The following is a 24,263-nucleotide window of genomic DNA, read 5'->3' as shown; positions in this document are numbered from 1 at the left end:
CTGTGATTGTATGATGACTGTTTAGGTTTTAACCTTATTCATAAAAATGCTGTCATACAGTTTAAGCACAAGCAATATCAATTCAAATCAGTTCTGGCTGAGAGGGTTTTCTGATTGGCAGCCACTTTCAGCTTGACACACGCATAATCATTAATGAATTGGCCAGAGATTACTAAATGGGATATGGTCCAGCCCCTCTGCAGCAATCACAATTGTAGTTATATCACCATAAGGACTAAGGGGCAGATATTGAAGAGTTTGACCAAGAGATGAAAGCCAAATGAGAGGAAAAGCATTTTTGCACAGCAAATACTTGTGACCTGGAATTTTCTGCCGGTGAGGTTGGTGAATGCAGAAACAATCAATGAATTGAAAAGGAAATTGGATCGGTACATGAAGAAATAAACCTGCAGGGCTACAGGGCTGGATTGACCGTATTAATTTGGGGAGCCAGTATGGACCTGATGAGATAAATGACTTCCTTCTATGCTGTAAATTATTCCAGATTCTTAGGCAGTAACCAGTGTTTCTATGATTGTCAAATCAAAGCTTGTGTCCTCATTTTGTGGAATCCTTGTTAATCCCTTAATTTCTTGTGGTCTGTTCTGTAGACTGGGGGGAAGTAGTGTCATAGTTTGATGCATCTGTCTAATGTGCTTTTTTTGTAACATAACTGAACATTACAGTAATGTAAAAGGCAGAGGGTTATTGATTTAACATTTCTATATATAGTATTGCTTTATTTATTGGAAAATGCTTATCAGGAAATAAATGCACACTTCAGTTTCAGTTAAATAATAGTACATTAAAGGTATTTATTTAAGTTAACTGGTAACTAAGTAACTCCACAAGACACAGTGCTGCAGAACATGAATGTGACCTGTGCAATCATGTAGTAGCGTAATGGTTCATGATATTGGTTCCCCATGTAATGCATTTCTAACCCACACCATGCCATTATGGATAAGTGTAGAACGTAACCACTACATTTCCACGCAGATGGCAAGGAAAAGTCAAACAGGGAAACAGTGAGGTTGCTGTTTGTTTTTGTTCAGTGATCCTTTAAAAAATGATCTCGCCAATGGATTAGCACCAGGTTGCTCTGTTAGCCTAGAACAGTGCCTCAGGTGGAGAAACATTGAGAGAAACATGGATAAGCATTCCCAGCAATTTTGCAAATGGACATCCAGGAAAAAGAAAATCAGTTTTTCAATGTCACTGCTACACTTCAACCGAATAAAATGGTATGTAGATAGTTTGGATCATGTTGAGATCAAAAGGGAGGATGTATTGGGGGTTTTGAAAAACATTAAGGAGAACAAGTCCCCAAGGCCTAACGGGATATACCCCACAATACTGAGAGAGGCAAGCGAGGAAATTGCTGGGGCCTTGAGAGAAATCTTTGTATCCTCACTGGCTACAGGGGAGGTCCCAGAGGATTGGAGAATAGCCAATGTTGTTCTTATGTTTTAGAAGAGTGGCAGGGATAATCCAACTAATTACAGACCAGTAAGCCTTATGTCAGTGGTAGGGAAATTATTAGAGAGGATTCTTCCAGACAGGATTTACTCCAACTTGGAAATGAGTGCGCGTATCAGCAAGAGGCAACATAGTTTTATGAAGAGTAGGTCATGTCTCACTAACTTGATTGAGTTTCTGAGGAAGTGACAAAGATGATCAATGAGGGTAGGGCAGTAGATGTTGTCTACATGGACTTCAGTAAGGCCTTTGACAAGGTCCCTTACAGCAGGCTGATACAGAAGGTAAAATTGCATGGGTCAGAGGTGAGCTTGCAAGATAGATGAACGACTGGCTCTGTTATAGATGACAGAGGGTAGCAGTGGAAGGGTGCATTTCTGAATGGAGGGCTGTAACTAGTGGCTGTGACTCAGTGATCAGTATTGGGACCTTTGCTGTTTGTAATATATATAAATGATTTGGAGGAAAATGTGACTGGTCTGATTAGTAAGTTTGCAGATGACACAAAGGTTGGTGGAATTGCAGATAGCGATGAGGACCATCAGAGTATACAGCAGGATATAAATCGGCTGGTGACTTGGGCAAAAAGATGGCAGATGGAGTTTAATCCAGAAAAATATGAGGTAATACATTTTGGAAGGTCTGATCCAGATGGAAAATATACAATGAATGGCAGAACCCTTAAGAATACTGATAGGCAGAGGGAGCTGGATGTACAGGTACACAGGTCACTGAAAGTGGCAATTCAGATAGAGAAGGTCATCAACAAAGCATATGGCATGCTTACGTTCATCGGCTGGAGCACTGAGTTTAAAACTTAGCGGGTAATGTTGCAGCTTTATAGAACCTTAGTTAGGCTGCATTTAGAATATTGTGTTCAATTCTGGTTGCCACACTGCCAGAAGGATGTGGTGGCTTTGGAGAGGGTACAGAAAAGATTTGCCAGGATGTTGCTTAGTATGGAGGACATTAGCTATGAGGAGAGGTCGGAGAAACCTGGGTTGTTCTCACTGGAACATCAGAAGTTGAGGGGTGACCTGATGGAGGTCTACAAGATTCTGAAGAGTGGACAATCAGAGCCTTTTTCCCAGGGTGGAAATGTCAGTTACCAGGGGCCACAGGTTTAAGGTGTGAGGGGCAAGGTTTAAAGGTGTTGTATGAGGCAAGATTTTTTACACAGGGAGTGGTGGTTGCCTGGAACTTACGGGGGGAGGTAGTGGAAGCAGATATGATATGACTTTTAAAGGGCAGCTTGACAAATACATGAATAGGATGGGATTAGACGGATACAGTCCCTGGAAGGTAGAGACTTTTAATTGTGACAGGCAGCATGTCAGCGCAGGCTTGGAGGGTCAGAAGAGACCCTTGCCTCAATTGTGCGTCAGCTACCCCGAAGCAGCATTCACTGCAAAATCTGCAGGACAATTTCTATGAATTTCTCTGCATTATTTTAGTGTATAATCAATGAAAGTACATTTCTGTGCTATGAAAGTAGGACATGAATGATGCAAACCTGAACTCTGGCTCCCTGGGATCTGCCTCCCCACATTGCCTTATGCATTTTGCTTCATCCCACTACCTTCCTGCTGGTCCAAAGTGATTCAAATGAGCAGCTGTGAGTGTCTGTTTCTTTCTCCCCCTCTCTGACAAAGCAGCCTGGGTAGCCCAATCCAAGAGCAGTGCAGCAGCTTCCAACATCAGTTGATGCTGGCAGAAATGAGAACCTCCTGAAGCTAAAACACACAGAACATTTCTCACTGGATTTCTCTAGCTTGAAACAATTTTTACAACACTGCTTCTTTTCCTCCCAATTCTTCCTGCACACTGCTTCTTGCCAGCTCTGTTGGGGTCAAACCCTTTTAAATTCTGGAGAAGACAACACGCTCCATTGGTGCTTGCAACAAAGACAAATCATTCCTCATGTTGACACAAGTGAGAGGTTTAAATGTGAGAATCATGCTTGTCACATTTTGCACAGCCTCGGTGACTGAACCTGGAGCCTACACATAGATTTTATGTTATTAAAGCACCTCTCTTTTCAGTCAAGTATGAGAGTTCTGGATCTTATGCCTCAAAAGATATAGGCACGTTTTCCTTTATTGAGAAAGTCGCACATTGTCAGTACTTCCAACTGATTATGCCCTATGAATCAATCACTATCTAATTATCTTGGGTGAAAGTAACTGACCTAGTCATGCATGGCAGTGAGCAAGTGAGGTAAGAAAGTGAGTTGGAGCTGGGGTTGAGATGAAGAAGTGCAGCGCGGGACTTGCTGTAATAATAAATGATGTACTTGAGACCTAACTCATCGTTTTTCAACTCCATCATCCTCCTCATTGTTGTTCTCATTGGCATCAAAATCCACAAAAGGTGGATTTGCTCTTTATTCACCCAACTCCTCCTCCTCCTTTATTTTGGACGGTCTTGGGCCAGTAATTCCCAGGTTTCTGTGCGAATGTCGCATTCCATCAGTGATGCCTTGAGGATATCACTGAAATGCTTCCTCTGTCCAATTGGGGCTTGCCTGCTATTTCAAAGCTTGGATTAGAACACCTTCTTGGGGAGCACCTCATGTCAGTCATTATCATTTGATCTGGAAGTGGCTATTTTGTTCTGGACTGACCCATGTTTCCACCTCTATATTTATCCACAGCCTCCTTCAGAATTTTAAAGACCTCTGCCAATACTTTGGTGTGGATTTTTTTCCTCTGGCATCTTCACTGCCCTATAAAAATGGCAGGAGCCAGATTTGAAAATCCCACTCCATTTCCAAATGAAACATTTTTTGCTGACAAGGAAATGGAATGAGGCATGATCTGCGCAAGTGTAGACCACGGATCTGGTAGTCCATTTAAAATAAGTTTAGAAAGGAATCAGACAGCATATTGGCTGCTGAAAGGATCTTAACACAGAGTATGAACATAAAGAATAGGTGCGTCATGATCTGAAGTTTGTAAATTGCTGTTGATATCAAATAAAACAGGCTAGTAGCTGTCAGTAAACATTTAAACTCTCTAATGGATTGCTTTGACTGTAGGCTTGGTTGGAAAAATGTTAGCATAATTTGGTGCAAGTTCGGAACTCTTTGCCACTGTTGATGAAACTGAGCAGGTCTGGCAGCATCTGTTGAGAGAGAAACAGTTTGAGTCCAATATGACTCTTCTTCAGAATTGAGAAGGGTTTGAAAATGGTGGCTTTTGCACCTTTGACAGAGACGGGGTAGGAGCTTGGTGAATAGATGATGTGGAGATCCAGTGGAGAAGACAAAGAGTTGCTAATTGGGTGAAAGAGAAATGAAGATGTAAAATGGTTACAAATGAAGATGTGGAAGGCTGACTGTCAATAGGTCTGCTGCAATGTTTCACAATGCAAATTTGAGGAACAACACCTTATTTCTGCTTAGGCATTTTACACAGCTTTTTGATTTATTATTGAATTCCACAACTTCAGGAGCTAATCCTGTGTTGTTATCCTCCATTTTCCTTGCAGACTTCGCCCCGCGCACCACCTCTCCCCCTGCCCCACTCCACAGGTTTCTCCTGTTTGTGTCTTATTTTCTTTGCTGTCAGGTGAGAGGGTCCATTTTCACCCAACATTAACTGTTTCTCTCTTTGTAAAAGGAAAGGTGCTTTGCTACAGTTGCATCTGGAGTACTGTCTACAGTTTTGGTCTCTCTATTTAAGAAAGTGATTGCAACTCAGAGAAGGTTCACTCAACTGACACCTGAGAAGGATGGGAGGTGATCTTATTGAAACATTCAGGATCCTGAGAGGATGCAATAACATGGATGCTGAAGGGGTATTTCCCCTTGTGGGATATGCTGTAACCAGGGAATGCAGTTTATGAATTGGGGATCTTCCACTTGAGACAGAGAAGAGAAGGAGCTTTACTCCCAGAGGGTTGTATCACTGTGGGAGACTCATTCTTTCCACAAGGGCAGAGGAGGTGGGCTCATTGAATATTTTATGGCAGAGTTAGATAAATTCTTGAGTAACAAGGGAGGCAAAGTTATCATGGGGAGGCAGGTATGTGGAGTTGGAGTGACAATTAGAGCAGCAGTGACCTTCCTGAATGCCAAAGCAGGATGAGGGGCTGAATGAGTTGCTCCTGCTCCTAATTCATATCTGCTTGTATACTTGAAGGAAACAATTTGTCAGGTTACGGGGAAGGTAGAAAGTTCTCCTCCTGTTTCTCCGAGATTCTACCCCAACGACTGGGACAGGAGAACTCCACTATTCTCCTTCATTAGTGCTGTCAGGTATTTTACTTGCACTCAAAAGGACAGGTGAAGAAACAGTTTAGTCTTTCATCTGAAAGGTAAATAAATACCAGGAATGAAAGGAGAGGGCTGTGAGAGATTTGAAGAATAGAACTGTGCTGACAACAGAGTAAAGATTAAGGGAAAGCTAATAAAAGTATTCAAAAAGGTTGAAAATGTCAGAGTGAGCTGTTATTTATACAGATAAATGATTTGGTAACATGGGGCACAATCTAAAACCAAGAAAGGGTGGGATAGAAGGGAATTGCTCAGATCCTATGACAAATGCAAACTTCATAATGCATAAACTGGAGTCACATGTAGACCAGACCAGGTAAGAATGGCAATGTCCTTCCCTAAAGGACATTAGTGAACCAGATGGGACTTTTCCAACATAAAACCTACTTTCAGAATTTAAATGTACATTCTGCTACTGGCACAGATGGATTCAGCTGCATTTAAAAGACATGGTCCAGTCTTCAGTCTATTTAGGTCTTGGCAAAAGACCTAAACTGAGATGTTATATAACTTGTTTCCTTTGGTAGCCCCTCAGGGTTGAGGAAAACTTGCTTTCACTCCCTGAGGGTTGGGGTCTGCAGTGGGTAAATAGTCGAGTTCTGGAGCTACAGACTGTATCATAGGAATGGCGTGAGATATTTGAAGAGGCAAGTGGCTGGGATGCTCTAGATTTTGCACACTGTTTCTGCTGCTGGTGTTTGGCCTCCACGTGCTTCACTCGGTGATGCTCAAAGTGATTGGTGCTGTTGTGGATGTGCCTTCTGTAGTTTGCGTGTTCTAGGCCGGGCAATTCCCAGGTTTTTATAGGAATGCTCTTTTGTTTACGGAGGGTGTCCCTGTAGTGTTTACTTTTCCCTCGGAGCTTGGAGTAGAGCATTTGTTTATGGAATCTTGTGTTGGGCTTGTGAACAATGTAACTCACCCATTGTTGATACTGGTCTGGAAGAGGGCAATCACAATGGTCTGCCTGTCCTGTCAGTGGATTTGCAGTATTTTGCAAAGTCATTTGTGAGGATATTTCTCTCAGGATTTTAGGGACAAGCTGTCCATGGTCCATCTTTCTGAGGTTGGGGACCATGGCTCTGCTGTACACCATGTGCTTACTTTTGAGATTGAAGCATCAGACTTTGAACACTCTGCTTCTCAAACATCTGAAAGCCACACTGGCACAGTGGAGTCAATGTCAGATTGCAATGACAATGTCTGCTTGTACTGAGAAGAGCCTCTTGAGATATGTGAAATGATTCACACTATTCAGGTGCTCACTGTGGATTTCGATATTGGGGCAGTGTTGTGTAACAGGAGTAGATAGTAGAGAAACTTTATTTTTTGGCTGTGTAATCTTAGGCCCATTCTCTCATACTCCTCAGTGAACGTGTCGATGATGATTTGTAGCTCATTCTCTGAGTGTGTGAACATGTGGGCATCAGCTACATACTGCAGCTCAATGATGCAGGTTGGGGTGGCCTTGGTTCTGGCCAGGAGGTAAAGGTTTGAGCAGCTTCCCACTCAGTCTTGTAGATTCGCTCCACTCTGGCAGGGAGCTTCATGTAGGTGTGGTGGACTGTTGAGAACTGGAAAATGGAGAAGAGTTTTGATGCAGTGACAGAGCCCTGCTTGACCCCAGATTGCTCTAGTATTGGGTCGATGGTTGATCCATTGGTGAGGAGCACAACTTGTATGTAATCATGAATTAGACAAAGCATCATGACCAATTTCTGTGGGCAGCTGAATTTGAGGAGAATATTCCGCAATCCCTCACAGTTAACGGAGTTGAAGGACTGTGTAAGATCTAAGAAGGCCATTTACAGAGGTTGGTGCTATTCCCTGCATTTATCACGCACTGAACATCATGTTCCTGGCACTTTTTGATGGGTGGAAGCCTCATTGAGACTCAGAGAGGGGCTGTTCAATCCCTGGGAGGATTCTCACCATGACCATAAAGAACAGCAGGGAAATCTGTCTGCAATTTTTGCATTGTTGCTGCATGTAAGCGACCCTTAAATTGCTGCCTGCAATGAATAATGGTTAAATTTACAAAGATGCAGCTCCATATGACAATCAAAATGTTCCCATCTTAGATAAAGCTAATAGTTAAGATTCATAAGGTAATGAAATGCTTGACAAAATATTATGGCTGCACATTAAATGAGGAGATACATGTTTATGGTCATGTTATCGACTGACATACTTCCAAAATCACTTTCAGGTGAAGTGGTGATAGAGAAAGAGGAAATTGAACGAGCATACAAAAATATAATTCAGTCCCCTCTTAAAGTCATACATTGTCCTTATTTTTATATTTATATTGTCAATTTCTAACCAGCTTTATAATAGAAATTGGATATGTCAGTGTCCTCCTATAGCGACATGTGGTTAATGTGAAATGCAGATGTGGCTAATTGCATTTCTGATCACCAACTATGAATGATTAAGAGACACATCATTGATCATGTGATCTCACTACTGTTTACTTTGCTCCTTAGTTCATTTGTTGGAGTAGTGGCAAGATTGAATACACAATGTTCTCTGATTGTTGAAAGTGTTTTACTTCCATGGTGTCCAAGTGATGGTAAATATCCAGAAAATCTTCACTGTCATGGGAATGCATGGTGGGTATTTTCAACCAAAATTGGTTCATGTGTCTGTAGCATTGCTGCTGTTGTAATTTCTACTGAACTGATGCTGGATAAATGTCTTAGATTCCTAGATTTTTATTAACCAAAGATATTAAAGCCTGGAGAATGGATTGAGGTCACACTGGATGGGAGAAGAAGCTTGAGAAGCCATTATACCTACTCTTGTTCCTATATTCCTTCAACACTCGACTATGTAAACATAAGAGGTTAATTTGCTCAGTTGGCTGGCTACAGTATGGGTTCAATTCCTGAACTGGGTGAAACTATCATGAAGGACTGTAAATCTCAATCTCTCTTCTTGTGTGAGATGTGGGGATCCTCAGGCTAAATCACCACCAGTTCTTTCTGATGGGAGAGCAGCCCAATCTCCAATAGGTCTGTGGCAACTGTTTCTTAATATAAACAAGAGCTGTAATTACTTCCTCCCATCAGTGGTGATGCTGTACTCCTTCCATTAGCAGTTGCAGTTTGACAAGTTTAACATCAATTTATCATTAAAAAGACATGGTGACAGATTTATAAAATGAATATGCAATGCATACACACATATACCTTGCTTGCCAACAATACACAATTAACAGCAATAAATTAATTTAGATTCTGCTGCTGAACATTATTTGACAGCTGGTTCATTTGAAAATGCTTTTTTTGTCCCCCACTATGATCTGTCTGTTTCACATCTCTGCTATTTTAAGAAGGTCATAGAGATGTAGTTTGGTTGTTAAAATGCAGGAATCAGTTCAAAAAAGGTAGTTCCTAGGAAGACAGTGTGCGCTGATTCGATATATTAATGGCACTCTGTGTCAGTTTGTGGGTCTCATTAAAGTCAGAGATAAGTGTTGGAAAATGGAACATTCTTTGCAGCCAGTGGCACCTTTATGCAATGAAGGTGATACACAACATAGGTTCACTGCAGTAGAAACTGTGCACATATAGCCAACTGGAGCTAAACTCCAAGCTCAGAAGATCGACCAAATTTCATCTGCCTCGTTTGAGTCACATGTTTATTTTCCTTAAAGATCTGGGAATGGCATTTTACTGCCAAATTTAAAGTTTAGTTGATAAATACAAAAGCAGTGGAGTTGAAAACTACACTGATAATCCTGCAGAAATTTCATAACTGTCAGGAAGATAAGCAAAATCTTCAGCTCTTTGCATGAACGCAATAAAGATCCAAATGGGATATATTTTTGCAAGTGTACCTGGACTTGATGTCAGACAGCTGGAGCAGTGAGCATCTGATTGTGTTGCCATCTGTTGTAATGCTGCTGACTCTTTGCTGTCTTCAAGAGAGAGCTAAGCCAGTGCCTAAAATGGGGCAACAGTCCTAAGTGTCATTGTGGTTAACACATTGATGCAGCTAGTCTTTGGTCTGAGTGGATTGGAGAAGAATGTTTGAGAGTATTGTTTACCTTATTCAACTTGAGTTTGTTTTGTTTTTCAGTTTTACCACCCCACTCAGGCAAGTACGTGGTTATGAGGGTCGGGAATCAGGATGTTTCAGCTGCCATGTGTGTGGGCAGCAATAATAGTCCAGCTAGTTTCACATCTTTATAGCTGCGTAATGGAAGGAAAAATGCTCTCCCTAAAGGTTTGTGATGATGCTGTCCACCTGATCTTTTTCTTTGGATTTGACCCAAAGAATACTTTAAACTCAGACAATACAGATGAGAATTTACCCCTGGCCCCACCACCGTGGCCACACCACCCCCCCCCCCCCGCCCCCCAACCATACCACAGCTCCTGCTTCCATGCACTTAATAGCACCCTCTGTGTTCAGGCTACATTTTAAAAGTTAGCAAACACATTGACTACTGCAGTACCAATTTACAGTCAGATAAAATAGATCTGTGAGCACTCAGCCTGGAATGGATCTGAAAAGATTGGGCTTTAATAAAATGACCTTGCCAAACCTCCTACTCAGGAAGTATTCCTTTCCAGTCAACACAGATGCTTGACATGGTCTGGTTTTGTTAATGTTACAAATCTTGCTGAAATGGTCTGCAAGTTGGGTTTTGACATTAGCAATCGTTTAGAAAGTGATGCTAAAAATTTCTCTGCATCTGTCTACTCTCTTCAATGTTCTGATGTGTCAACTAAGCACTTTGAGTCCACTATTTCTCCAGCAGAACATAGAATTCATGGACATTTTACAGTAATTAAGATGAGTTTTGTATTAATGAGCCATTTATGATAAAAGCCTTTATTATACCCTGTCAGAAAAGGGAACACGATTGTGATGTGTATCTCAGCTTGTCCCCGAGGGTTCATTAAGATTTAAAACACAATGCAGTAATTGTATGGGAAAAAAATGATGCGTTCAAAAACAACGCTAAAAGGCAAGAGAGGGAAGTTAGTGATATTACAAAGAAAAAAGACAAATACATTTCAGCAAAAGATATCTCATCTGCTAATTCCTAGCCCTTCAAATTGGATCAATGCATTTTATGTTTGCAAAAGTCTATTTCCTCTGCATTGCTCGAAGATGATGATAACTTGATGTTGCAGACTTGCTCACCAAGCTAGTATTTTTGATTGCAGCATTTTGTCACCCTGCTAAGTAACATCAACAGTGCACTTCTGGTGAAGCTTTGGTGTTCTGTCCTCCTTGTTATTTATATGCCTAGGTTTGCTGGGATGGTTGGCAGCACTTCTGGTTCTGTTTTTTAGTGGTTTGTATATTGGGTCCAGTTCAATGTGTTTATTGATGGAGTCCCAGTTGGAATGCCAGGCCTCCAGGAATTTCTTGTCATGTCTCTGTTTGGCTCATGCTGTGGTGGATGTGTTGTCCCAGTCGAATTCATGTCCTTCTTTGCCCATGGGTTTTGGAATTGATACTGAAGGGCAATGGACTCATAGAGGAAGTACAACAGACCCTCAGACAGTCAATAGTCCCAACATTTATCAAAAAAGGTAAGTGGAACACATTTAACACAGAAGAGAAGAAAGCCCCGGAAAGACTCATGAAAGACAAAAATATTGTAATCTTACCAGTGGACAAAGGACACTTGACAGTAATCCTTAATAGAGCCCAATACATTGAGAAAGCTAACATGCTATTGGCAGATTCTGACACCTACCAAACAGATGGTGATAGACCCAATACCACAGTTACAGTTCTGGATCACAACAACCCTGAAGAAATTACACAACTCCAGAGATATCAACAAGACAGACTACCAAAAAATGCAGCCAGAGGGATCCAACACACCCCACTTCATTGGACTCCCTAAGGTACACGAGCCAGGGGTCCCCCTCAGACCCATTGTCTCACTTCCATGTACGCCAACATACAGATTAGCCAAAGAACTACAACGGGAACTGAAATACTTAGTAGATAACAATACCCCCTCCATCCACTCCTCCCAAGAATTCTTCAACATCATCAAGGACATCAGAATAACACTATTTATATCCAAAAACAGCACTATTTACATCTATAAATATCAACCTAGCCAAAGAGACAATTGCCACGCTGCTAGATAAATCAGGAAGACAGACATGCCAAGACACCAACAACATCAACAAGGACATCACTCTGAAATTGCTGCATCTGTGCCTCACAACACACTTCACCTTCAATAGCCATATGTTCAAACAATTCAGTGGAACACCAGTGGGATCCCCAGTATTGGGGGTTGCAGAAGCAGTAATGCAAAGGTTAGAACGCACAGCGCTCCCCACAATACAACCCAAACTCAAACGCACAAGACTAGAAGAAACCCACTGACACGCAAACAGCATCCTCACTGGAATAAAATTCACAAATGAAGAAGAGTATAATAACTGATTATCTTTCTTAGACATAATGGTGAGTCGTAAGAACAACGGGGAACTCCAGACCAGCATACACAGAAGGACTGACCCATACAGACCAGACACTTCATTACATCAGCAACCACCCCAACACCCATAAACAGATAGAGAAATCTAAATATCTTATTAACAATCTGGTGCATTCGGACACATCTTGTCCACTATTATTCCTCTTCATCTAGTAACCCTCCTGTTACCATTTCTTTTACATTAGAACTTGCCTTTGCAAAAAATTGTAGGAGGAATTATCAACATAAATAACTGCTAGAACATATTTGTGGAGCAATGAAAATGCATTCTGAATGATTTTTGAAAAAAATGAATGCACCTTTTTTTGGTTCACGACTGGGATCTATAAAGCCTGGCATTATATCCAATGCAACATCAGTAAATGAGTAGGATCTTCTCAATTGATTCTCTGCAGTAATGACACTAGCAAAGTCTGCCACTATTTTTGTGCCTGGTGTTACTGCAATGGAAACCTGTGTGTCAGGATTGAGCCTCTTCTGTCTACTGCGGTTGAACTCTAAGCACTGACCATTACTTCACTTGCATCTCTCCGAACAGAAGAAACTGAGTTGCAATCATCTGTCTTTCTACTGGATCCAAGAGGTTGTGTGATGTGGGGGTGGGTGAATGTTGGATGTTGGGCATAGCAGTTTGCAGGAGAGAGAGAGAACGGTGAATGGATCTCTATAATAGGTGATTGCAATATATACGAACATTTGAATTAGGGCAGAAGTGGACTGTTCAGCTCCTCAAGCCTGGAGCACCAATCAGTAAGATCACGGTGATCTGTTTGTGTTTGAAATTCCACTGTCCCACCTTCTCCCAATTAATTTTAATTCCCTTACCTAAGGAGAATCTGTCTATCTGCCCTTTGAAAGTTTTCAATGGCCCCACTTCCAGTGCCTTCTGAGGCAGAGTCCCAAAGTCACACACCCCTCTGAGGAACCACTGGAGTATCATGAATGGAGCAGGTCTAAACTGCCCCCCACTCCCCTGATGAACAACTTGTGAAAAGGGTCCTTTGGCAGGCATTAGGCTTGAGGTTTCTGAAAAACTGGTCCACTAAATTTAACACTGGGGTCAATGCTTGGGTAAATTGGACATCGATCATCCACTACGAAATGGCATCTGTTTTATGTCTGATAAATTAACGCAACACAATTTTTGCATAGCAATTTTTAGCCTCAGTCTATCCCTAATAAATCAATAATTGAACAAATCTGGTTTAAACCATGCAATTTCATAGCATCGCCACAGGAATCTTTATTTGCTGTTTTGGAGCAATCTTATATCTTATCAAATGAAATGATAAAAAGAGCAAATAGAATTGAGTACTAAAGTAGAACTGGATGCTGTGGCTGTTTAGAAAGCAACCATTTTCCGAATAAAATTGTATTCACTTCTCAGAATTGGTCCCTAAATAACAATTTGGACAGTGTGGGAAAACCCCAGTAGAAAACAGGACAATTCTGTCCACTATCAGAATATTACAAATTACAGATACAGTCTTATGGCTCTGTTCTGTTCTCTAATTTGTTTTCAAATCAGAATTAATCATTTGCAGAAAATCATTTGTGGAGAATCTGATTAAGGTGTTTGAAGTTAGGAAACTAAACAAATATTCTGTAATGAAAAATCACTCACAAATTTTAAGTGAGAATGTTTCAGTTGTAGTTTCATTCATGATGAAATATTAAACACTCTTACCTTAGCTTAAACTTAATGCGATATAATGGGAAATTAAATGTAAAAAACACAGGAACAGCTTTGGAAGCTATAAAATGTGGATAAAATACATGCACTGAAAATTATTGTACAGATTTTAAAAAAAATCAGTCATTAGGTATAAATGCTAAGGGTATGACAAAGTAGATTATGGTTTCAATCAGTATTCATGGAAATGTTCACATATGATTGTGTTAATGTTTGTTTAATGAGAATACCTGGATAAGACACCATGCTGGAAATCTTGGCTAGAAATTATTATTATGTATTTGGCGGTTTTCCCTCCTGAAATGTAATATGTAGGGACATTTCAGAATAACAGAATCACTTTTTAACCATTGGTAGGAACAACCACAGCAGTGGGAAGGCTGGGTGCAGAATTTTCCAGGGTCCACAGAGGTTGGATTTGGACATATCCCTTATTTACAGAAAACAGATGTGAAATTAGATTGACCTTGCGAAACAGGGCACGATTAATCCCATCCCAAAATACGGGCAGCACACTAACTTTGTTTCAGTATTTCGGTGGTGCTAATGGTGCTAACCATTCCATTGTTTGACTGGATGGATGACCCAGAGAGCAGATATGGTTAAACACTATCACTGGTTAAAATTAGCTTCTACTGCTTCAGATTGCCTGCATCTATTGAAGGAGAAGTGCATTGTGGCTGTAACAGGAGGTCTTTATGATCTGAATTTGGCCTAGTAAAGACAGAACAATGGCACAAGATGGGAAAGTACAGATGACAGGCTTCCTGGGCAAGGCTCTGGAGGCCTTGGTGGAGGAGAGTTATCCTGTATCCAGATGTGGCCAGGTGATCCACTAGAGGCAGCGAGAGCAGATAACTGTGAAGATCAATGCCAGGAGTCATGCCCTGAAGACCTGGATCCAGTACTACAAGAGTGGGTGAAAGTAGGCCTGGAGTGGTAGAAAGGGTGTCAGGTAATGGTGGTGTCAGACCAGGATCTGGGGATCTAAGTGGTCTGGAGGAGGTGTAGCTGATTGTGTCAGAGTTTAAGTATGGTATTGGTTGGGAAGTTACTCAGGAGTTGGGCTAAGTATTTGATCATCAAACTTTTCCTGAGTAAACATTTACCTAACTTCATGAGAAACCTCAAATTCTTTAACTTAAATAGAGACTTTTAGAGGGTTCCAGGCCTGGTGGAATTGCCCAATGGCAATTTCAGTTTCCCAGATAATTTCTATGGAGTCTGCTACAACAGGGATTTCACAGGGTTCCCATATGTAATTCCCATCTCCAGTAGAATAACAACTGTATGTCTATTAGAATATTAGGGCCAATAAAATCAAAAGAAATTGTCAATGCTAAAGGATACATCTATTGAGAATAAAGTGTGAAGCTGGATGAACACAGCAGGCCAAGCAGCATTTCAGGAGCACAAAAGCTGACGTTTCGGGCCTAGACCCTTCATCAGACTCTGGGCCCGAAACGTCAGCTTTTATGCTCCTGAGATGCTGCTTGGCCTGCTGTGTTCATCCAGCTTCACACTTTATTATCTTGGATTCTCCAGCATCTGCAGTTCCCATTATCCCAGGATACATCTGTTTGTGGTTTTTGCTTTAATGGTTTTAACCTGAAAATTGAAACATATATTCATGTCATTTTATTTGGGATAAATTTATAACTGGCTAAATTGCATGGCATCTTCCGTGAGAAAATTAGATACGTGTCACAGATAATCCCTGTATTGAGAAGAATTAACTGAATACTGTACGATGCAATTAAATTTGGGAGAGGAAACTCCCATCGTAAACGCATTAATGTTCAAATTCCTTCCAGCCGTTCGAAGTTCTGGACCACGAGTATCTGTATCTTTGTAAGGAGGCAAGAGACTTCCAGCTTCATTATGAAACAGATTATTTCTGAACTCTGGACGCAGTTAATCAAAGTATAATATTTATAACAATTGTCTCTCTTGTTTATCTTTCAGCAATTTGGAAAAATTTTAGACGTTGAAATAATTTTTAATGAGCGGGGATCTAAGGTAAGCGAAACATTCCAAACCTGTTTGCTTTATCTTTTAACATAGTTTCAGTAAATTTAACAACGACATTGTGGATGTTTTACATTGTATGTGAGTACACTAAATAGGGTTATTAGACACAACTCATAGTTAATTGTATGGACTACATTCTTAATACTGAACAGTTTTCTGTATCAGAATGCCTATGTGTACATGTATATGTGGCTTCAGTAAATTTTCAGCTCAGAATAATCACAGATTCCCCAAGCATCATGTGCTCACATTGAGCCAGATTAACCAATGGCCTCAAACAACAATACACAGAGGTACACACACATTTAAATTTGTGAATGGATTCTATGCTCCATTATTACAGGCTTCTCAATATTTTAGGAATAAATGCTGATATGGAAGCTGATTTCTATGAGTGACTGAATTGGATGGTGAAAAGAAACTCAATTAATTTTTAGAACTTAAATTACAAAATTGCTGAGGCACTGTAGGTTAATGGCTGTATACTGATATTAACAGCTCAGTTATGCTATCAGATTTAGCACTGCGGCTAATTCACCAGAACTCAAGTAAAACAAAGAGTTAGTAAGAACCGCTGATCTTGGAGTCAGGGATATGGCAGACCAAGATGCATCAGAGGAGCAGGAAAGTTAACATTTTGACTCAACCCGACCTGAAATTTCAGCTTTCCTGCTCCTCTGGTGCTGCTTGGCCTGCTGTTTCCTCCAGCCCCACACTGTGTGTTATCTCACATGAAACAAACATAGTATTACATTTGCTCTGAGGTATTTGCATTTAACAAGGCACAGATGATGTCAGTGAACTGGTCCATGTGGAAAAGAAACTAAAACTACTGGAGATTAGACAGAGTATCAGTCTTCAATTTGGGCTATTCATGGGTGCTCTTATTGTTTTTTGGAAAGGCAGTTTTCAGTGGTTTTGTGATTTCACATTTATCAGTCATGTTGATAAAATTAAGACGTGTGAAAGGTGCCTCACCCTCAGGCACAAAATGAATGTGACAATATCCTAATTAAAGATTGTGTAGACTGATTTCAGAGAATTCAATATCCTAATATATGAATTCTTTTCAGAGACTAAAGAGTGGTCCGTTGTCCTGAAGGAGTTATGGGGTGAAACAGCAAGTTCAAAAGGGATAATGTGTGAAATAGCAAGATTAGTGGATTAATGTGTGAAGCAGCAGGGTTTGAGGATTAATGAGTGAAACAGCGGGTTAGAGGATTAATGCATTAAACAACAGGTTTAAAAGATTAGTGTGTGAAATGGTAGGCTTAAAAGGTTAGCATATGAAACAGTTGGTTTTCTAGGTTAATGTGCAAAAGAGAAGTTTTAGAGGACTAAAAGGGAAAAACATTCCTGCAGGTAGGAACTGGACATAGTGTTTGCACCATTATTAGACCAACTTCACAGTGACACCAGTAGTAGGGACAAGAGAAATGGAAAGGCTGGATCTTAAGGAAATGAGTGCTATTGAGCTACCGTCCAATTGCAACCACAATGTTGGAGAGGGTAACAGGCATTGTAAGGAAAACACTTGTTTGAGGGTAAACATTTCCATATTGGCACTGTTTACTACTGAGTCCAGAAAAATACTGTAGCTATTATCATTTACTTTGTTATATGCAATTTTCCTGATTCAAGTCACTGGCTAAATCTGCCTCTGGGATCAGGGAGTTGAATTTTGTGATCTGAGAACCTGAAGCAATGACTGTAATGGCTGTTATGCCTACAACATTAAATTAATCATCCAAATACTATTTCTACATTACCACAACTACAACATTACTGTAACTTCTTCATTTATTACTTTATATCTGTAACTAACTTCTAATACTTTCCTATATTCACAACTATTGTTATTGCTAATAGTTTGACTTTTTCCACAACAACATTACCATGAAATCCTTTGACCAGTAGGACAGAACTCTTGCCAAATGTCCCTCTGTGTACATCTAAATTTTCTCACTGTGTTGTTAACAGTTTTCAAACAATATTGCCAAAGACCTGAGGAAGCAACTTTCCATTTTAACACTGAGGGAAGTATAAGAAGGCCCAAGCACCTGTACACTTACAGAGCCAGCCCATTTTATGAAGAGGAAATAAAGGCTATGCCATTAGATTGAATATTTTTTAGCCATTTGTATGCTAGACTTGAGACAATGACTGATAAATGACCACGGCAATCAAAATCCCCTAAATTTATCATGACATCAATGTAGAGCTAATTGACCACAATTAACTATAGTTTATTTTACACATATTCCAAAATCAGTCCAAACATTTGCAAATATCTGCTATATCTTTTGCCAATCTGTCAATCATGGTATACAATGTTAATCTGGTGAAGAATTGGAAATATGGTAGTTTTGTACACTGAAGTCATTTTCCCATATGTTTGAAAAAGGCCAAATGTTCTTCCGCAACCAGCAGCTATTCTGAGACGTAGAGTAATTTGTAAACAATGACAGCATGTCTTTAATGTATCCTAGATGAGCAGAAGGTTCCTTTAAGCATACTATAGACATCCTTCCACAGTAATTGAAAGCAACCACTTTAGCTGATGTGTTGAAGTGTTTGTTTTAAGACCAATGTAAAGACAACTTTCTCAGAATAATTTTGAACATAAAGGAGGTATGCAACCTGCACCTAAGTAAGGTGACTGTTATTTTGCTTCCTACTTGTTGCAAGACTGATCCTAAGACTAATGTTTTGAACATTCAGTGCAGCAGTTGTATAAACCTATAAAGAGAACAAGACTGACAGAGAACAGGCACTTAAAATACAGATGTGATTAATTGCTATCTTTAGGTATAGCTTTGTGCATGCAATGTTGCAGTCCTCCTTTAGACCGCCCAATTTCCCAGTACAGTGTTAACACTTCCTCAGAACTGTCACGACACTTTCCTTGCGCAAATATTACTAATTTGGTTAAAAAATCTCCTAAATCATTTGCAAGTGTAAATAATCTACTTACGTGTTTCAATATAGGCAACAATATCTTTTCCTCTTGGTATACTTTCCATTTCACATTCTTGGATCTATTTGCTCTGAGGCCTCATAGAGTGACTTTGCTACGTTGATATTCCAGCTGGTATACTGAAACATATCAGAAGACTGTCTTATTCCCTGTATAATCATGTGCATATCTCTCTTTTCCTTTTCTCTTACCTGCATGCAGGGATTTGGTTTCGTAACTTTTGAAACCAGTGCTGACGCGGACAGGGCACGGGAGAAATTAAATGGAACAATCGTAGAAGGCCGTAAAATAGAGGTGCAGGTCCAATTCTTTTTCTTTTCCCTGCTTTAAATGTCTACTTCATCACTTTCTATTGATTAGTCCATGTGCTTTTTCCATTTCCTTCCTTCCGATCTTCCACACCTAAATACATTCCCTTGAACAGATGCCTTCATTTTGCAACGGAATCACAATGCTACATTTAGTTCTCCTTATTGGTCTTGAATGTTTGTAATATTTAAGATCAACATTGTGTAAATCTCTCCAGCTGATAAATCACATTGTCAATTAAATTTGTTTCAACAGCGGAGTAAAATGACTTTAATTTTACAAGAGCACCTTTTTCCCCAAGGGCTTGTGCTTGTTCTTAAGATTAAAGCACAGGAAATCTGAAAATTCTAAGGACAACGTTTCACTGAGATTTTGCTTTTGATGCTCATGAAGTGGGTATCAAAGTCATGGATAAGAACACTACAACTTAAAATAGGGCACAGGCATTTTGTGCTTTCTTCACAGGTGCTAATATCATTTCTGACATAATAATCAACATAATCTCACTCAATCTTCCTGTGTTGGGGACAGTTAATGTGCTCAGTGCCACCTTTTCTAAAAAAAATGTAGGAGCAACTACCTCAGCTACTAACATCATTGAGGTGGGAGAGCATTGGAGAAATTTTCAAAGCATTTACTACAAAGAATATATTCTTACATTGATTCTAAGCCATCTTTAATTTGTTGATTTTTTTTGTTACTCATTTCCAATCACTCTTGTGTTCATCTTTAGGCTTACTAATGAACTCTGATATTAATTGAATCCCAGGGGAATTTATCTGCAAGGCTTGGCCAGAAACATAAACAATAGAAATGTATTGGAGCTTAGGCTGTATCCTTTGCTGTCACACAGCACTGGGAGACTTCTGGAACAGTATACAACAGTGTTTTTGGCATTAATGATAGATTAGTACAATTGCTGAACTGAGACCAATGCAATGTACTACATGAATCAACAGTGGATCGGTATTGATAACAAGAAACCTATACTTAATTACAGGACTGTTGTGAGATTACAATCAAAATGCTTTCTCTTTTGTACTCTAGTTTACAATAGCCCAAGTTTGTGGTCAGCTGTGAAACAACAGCATTCGCCTTTAACGTTGGAGAAAGCTACCTGCAGAAATATAGAGATCTCTGTGGTGTGGATTTCACTTTTCCTGGCATTAATTTGAATCTGGCATCAAGTTAAGGGGGTCTTCAGGTATTCAGAAATATCCATGTCGCAATGCAGGGTAGGTAGCTCATCATTCATAGACAACAAACCAAGAAATAAAACGCCTTAATTGTAAAATTCGCAAACAGTGAATGACAGCAAAGCAAGCATTGGGATATACTCATTTGAAGTTGAAATTTCAAGGGACATATTTATATAGGAACACTGGACTTTTAATCAGAGTCAAAAATTTTAATATTCCACAAAAAACACTCTATTTCCAAGGCCAGAGAGGTCATTCAGAAATTGTTTGGATTTAGAAATTGTTTAAAACTGAAATATGTCTCATTGTCAATGGAAATCTTTTTTGACTGCAATATCACAGTGTAAAAGGGCAATTTCTTGTTGGTGCAGGGAGTTCAATGGATTACCATCAGTGAATTCTTCATGAGCACATCTTATAGAAACACGCAGAGTCACTGGCAACAACTTCTGGATTTCTGTGTTTAACTGTTTACATAGAAACTGTCAAAGTTGCTGTCAGTTTTGTGGGCAATGGCAAAAAATGTTTTGGTGATTACTGTTTAAAGAGAAATCAGTACACATTAATTAACAGAACTGCACCTCAATATTTCACATTTGATTATTAAACAAAAAATCCTGTCATTTAAGCAATACCAACTTAACACTGAATCTTACATTTTTGACTGTGTCAATTTTGTCAAGTCTCATGGAAGGTTTCTCAATGTGAGGCCTGGCAAGTTTTGCCATACAATCACCCCAAACCTGTAACATTAACTAGCTACTCCGCTGTTAATTTACCCCTGTCATCAGATGCTAGTTCAATTCAACCAGTCATCATAGCCAGAAGAACTAGCCACTGCCTGGATATCCCAGACTGGACTGGCATCCCTGGCACCATATTTAAATCTGATGAAGCTACATCAACTGTAGCTAACTCATATCCAGGCTCATGCTCCACCTCTTCCCCCTATTGTATACAACATCCCCCTATCCAGGCTCATGCCCCACCTCTTCCCCCTATCGTATACAACATCCTCCTATCCAGGCTCATGCCCCACCTCTTCCCCCTATCATATACAACATCCTCCCTCATTTGCTGTCGACCTCCAACCCTCCACACCACTAACCTTGCATGCCATGAGTACAGCCTCCTCACTTGTGTAGGACACCTCGCCACTTCTCTAATTCCAGGAACAGCAGCCCTCAGTACAGGGTCAAAAGAGCCAAGATGGGTGGTGGGGTGCATGACATTCAGCTGTTCACCCCCTGTGAGGAAAGGATCCTAGGCCTGATCGTCACGAGTTGCCAAATTACTGTGTCTAAGCCTCTGGATTGGTCATGGAGGTTGTACTTGACCTCCTGAACCAGGATCCAACCCTGAACAAAATATGTCTCCTTTGACTTGAGCGAGGACTACCGATAACCAGAACAAACATCTTGGCTTCATTTCTGCTATAAACAGCAAGGTATAACAAAAGGACAGTGAGCCTTGTAGCTCTGGCTGAGAAGGCAAAACACAAAAAAATGGCAAAAGAATGCTGTGAATATCGAGGTGAATGAGCACTAAGAGAGCCCTGAGATTTCAGTCTGCAAGCTGGGTGCCTATCCCAGCATGCACCATGTCCTAGCAGCAGCATTGCAATATTGTTGCCAGTGTGGCCTGAAGTGAGCAGCACGGTCCATGTGGATTGGAGATGTACCATGATCATGCAGAGACGTTAGCCAATTCCAACATCAATGGATGTGGGATGTAGGGAGCTGGTGCCCATGGAACATGCCCTGAGATATTAGTGCCGAGTGCCAAGATGGAGGTCTGGATGTCAAAGGGGTGATGCTGGAGTCACATGGTACAGCACAGGCTTTCGTGTTGAGAATTCCCATCATCTAGTTTCATTGCAGTGAATGGAGAAGAGAAGCTGCATATTAGTGGGGTGAGATCTACAGTTAATGAGGCTGACAATAAGCAATAAGCCCCTTTAATAGGCTGAGAAAGAATCTCATCCCAATGTTCAGAACTCTGTTATGAAGTGCAACTATTCGCTTCCTAGAATGCCAAGAATGGCTTCACTGGACTTCTCACTTGATACTCCCAGATTTCCTGCGATTGCTAAGTTGTCCAGACCCCTGTAAGATTCTGCCCTTTTTGGCAAAGCCATGAGATATACTCAGTTCTATTTTTTTACAATACAGCAGCCCACCCGCCAGTAATTCACTTAAACATTACAAGAATCTTAAAAGCTCATTCACTTCTTCTGGAACCAACCCAAAGGTATGCAACAGTTCTCCAGAATGTTCCTAAATTCCCATCGGTATTCCAGCTTTCTCCATCATACGGAGTTGTGGACATCCTTTCATTAGTTGTTGACGATATGGTACAGCAACTTCTTTAAATATCTCATGGCTGTCAATTCCTCAGCTACTGGTCCTGATTGTGAGTCGCCTTCCAAGCTTACTTTGCTAAATGCTTTCCAACATAAAGTTCTGTGAGGGTCTCTGTAGATTTCTTCCTCCAACTCAAAGCTGGGAAAGTCTTCCAGCTCCTTTTCCCATCTTAAATTCCAAACTTATCATGAATAGTCTGTGCAGTGAACAGGAAACTTCGTATTTGCTCTGTGTAAATGAAGGCCTGATTAATACTGATTTTCTTTGGCTATCCCAATTCAATGATCTGCATTCTGCAACAAACCAAATTTGTAACCGCCTTTGGTGTGAAACACCCAGACAAATTAAACATCATCAACTTCCCATTTCCATGACAAAAGGGCATGCATTGGGATGTTCCGAAACAGAAATGTAAACAATTTATCACTTACCTTCAACATAACTGTTTGATTCTGAATCCATATGAATAATTTATATTTCAAATCAAGTTATGTGGATAAGAATTGTGACTAGATATTCACAACAACATGGTAAGGAGAAATAAGCCCTAGTTCAGTCAAGAATGCTGAAGGTCATGCTAGGAGAAACACAAACATGCCTAAAAATGAGATGATAGGGTTGGTGAAGCTACAATGCAAGACTCCTTTGTATGTCAAACAGCAGAAGCAGCAAGTGACAAACTGAGCTAAGCAATTCCAAAACCAGATCAGCTTTTGTGCTCCTGAGATGCTGCTTGCCCTGCTGTGTTCATCCAGCTCCAAACTTTGTTACCTTGGATTCTCCAGCATCTGCAGTTCCCATTACCTCTGACATAAACTCAGCAGTCTTTCTGCATACAGTTGTGAGTGATGGTGGATGATTAGGGATCTTAGTAGAGGAGGATGCTCCACAAATATCTTCAACCTCAATAATGTGGGAGGCCAGAAATTGATAATGCTGAAGCATTTGCAACAACCTTCAAGAGAAGTGCCAAGTAAATGATTTGTGTTGCCCTGCCAAAGATCCCAGCAATACAGATGTCAGTCTTCAGCCAATTCAATTCACTCCATATGACATCATGAAACAGCTAAAAGCACTGGATACTGCAAGACTATAGGTCCTGAAAATATTGTGGCAGTAATGCTGAAGGTTTGGCTCCAGAACTAGTCATGCCCCAGCCAAGCTGTTCCAGTATGAATAAAACAGTGGCATCTATTGGCATTGTGGAAAAGTGCCCAGCTATGTCCTCTATGCAAACGGCAGGAGAAATCCAACTCAGACAGTTACCACCGCATCACTCTACTCTCAGTCATCGATAAAGTGGTCATCACTCGTACTACCAAGTAGCACCTGCTTAGCATTAACCTATTTACTGATGCCTAGTTTGGGATCTGCCAGGGCCACTCAGATCCTGACCTCATTGCAGCCTGATTCAAATATGTGCAAATGAGCCAAACCTTGACATCAAGGCTG

At 40.4% G+C, this 24,263-nt stretch overlaps 1 protein-coding gene across 26 annotated transcripts in view; it reads left to right on the top strand.

Annotated features, from left to right (window-relative positions):
* rbfox3a (RNA binding fox-1 homolog 3a) overlaps positions 1 to 24,263 on the top strand; it is a 509,932-nt gene that overhangs the window by 396,629 nt on the left and 89,040 nt on the right. For 24 of the 26 annotated variants that reach the window (XR_009447076.1, XR_009447075.1, XR_009447077.1 and 21 more), the window contains 2 exons: positions 15,898 to 15,951; positions 19,142 to 19,234. Coding sequence is in view for 23 of the 26 variants with exons in the window: in XM_059653730.1 (XP_059509713.1) it covers positions 15,898 to 15,951; positions 19,142 to 19,234 (147 nt within the window). In the remaining 3 variants the exon portion in view is untranslated. The remainder of the gene's footprint in view (positions 1 to 15,897; positions 15,952 to 19,141; positions 19,235 to 24,263) is intronic. The other 2 variants (XM_059653734.1, XM_059653724.1) reach the window with 1 other exon arrangement.

This window comes from Stegostoma tigrinum, chromosome 22 (genome assembly GCF_030684315.1).
Source record: "Stegostoma tigrinum isolate sSteTig4 chromosome 22, sSteTig4.hap1, whole genome shotgun sequence".
Lineage (NCBI taxonomy): Eukaryota > Metazoa > Chordata > Chondrichthyes > Orectolobiformes > Stegostomatidae > Stegostoma > Stegostoma tigrinum.
This window is presented reverse-complemented; position numbering and strand designations above follow the sequence as displayed.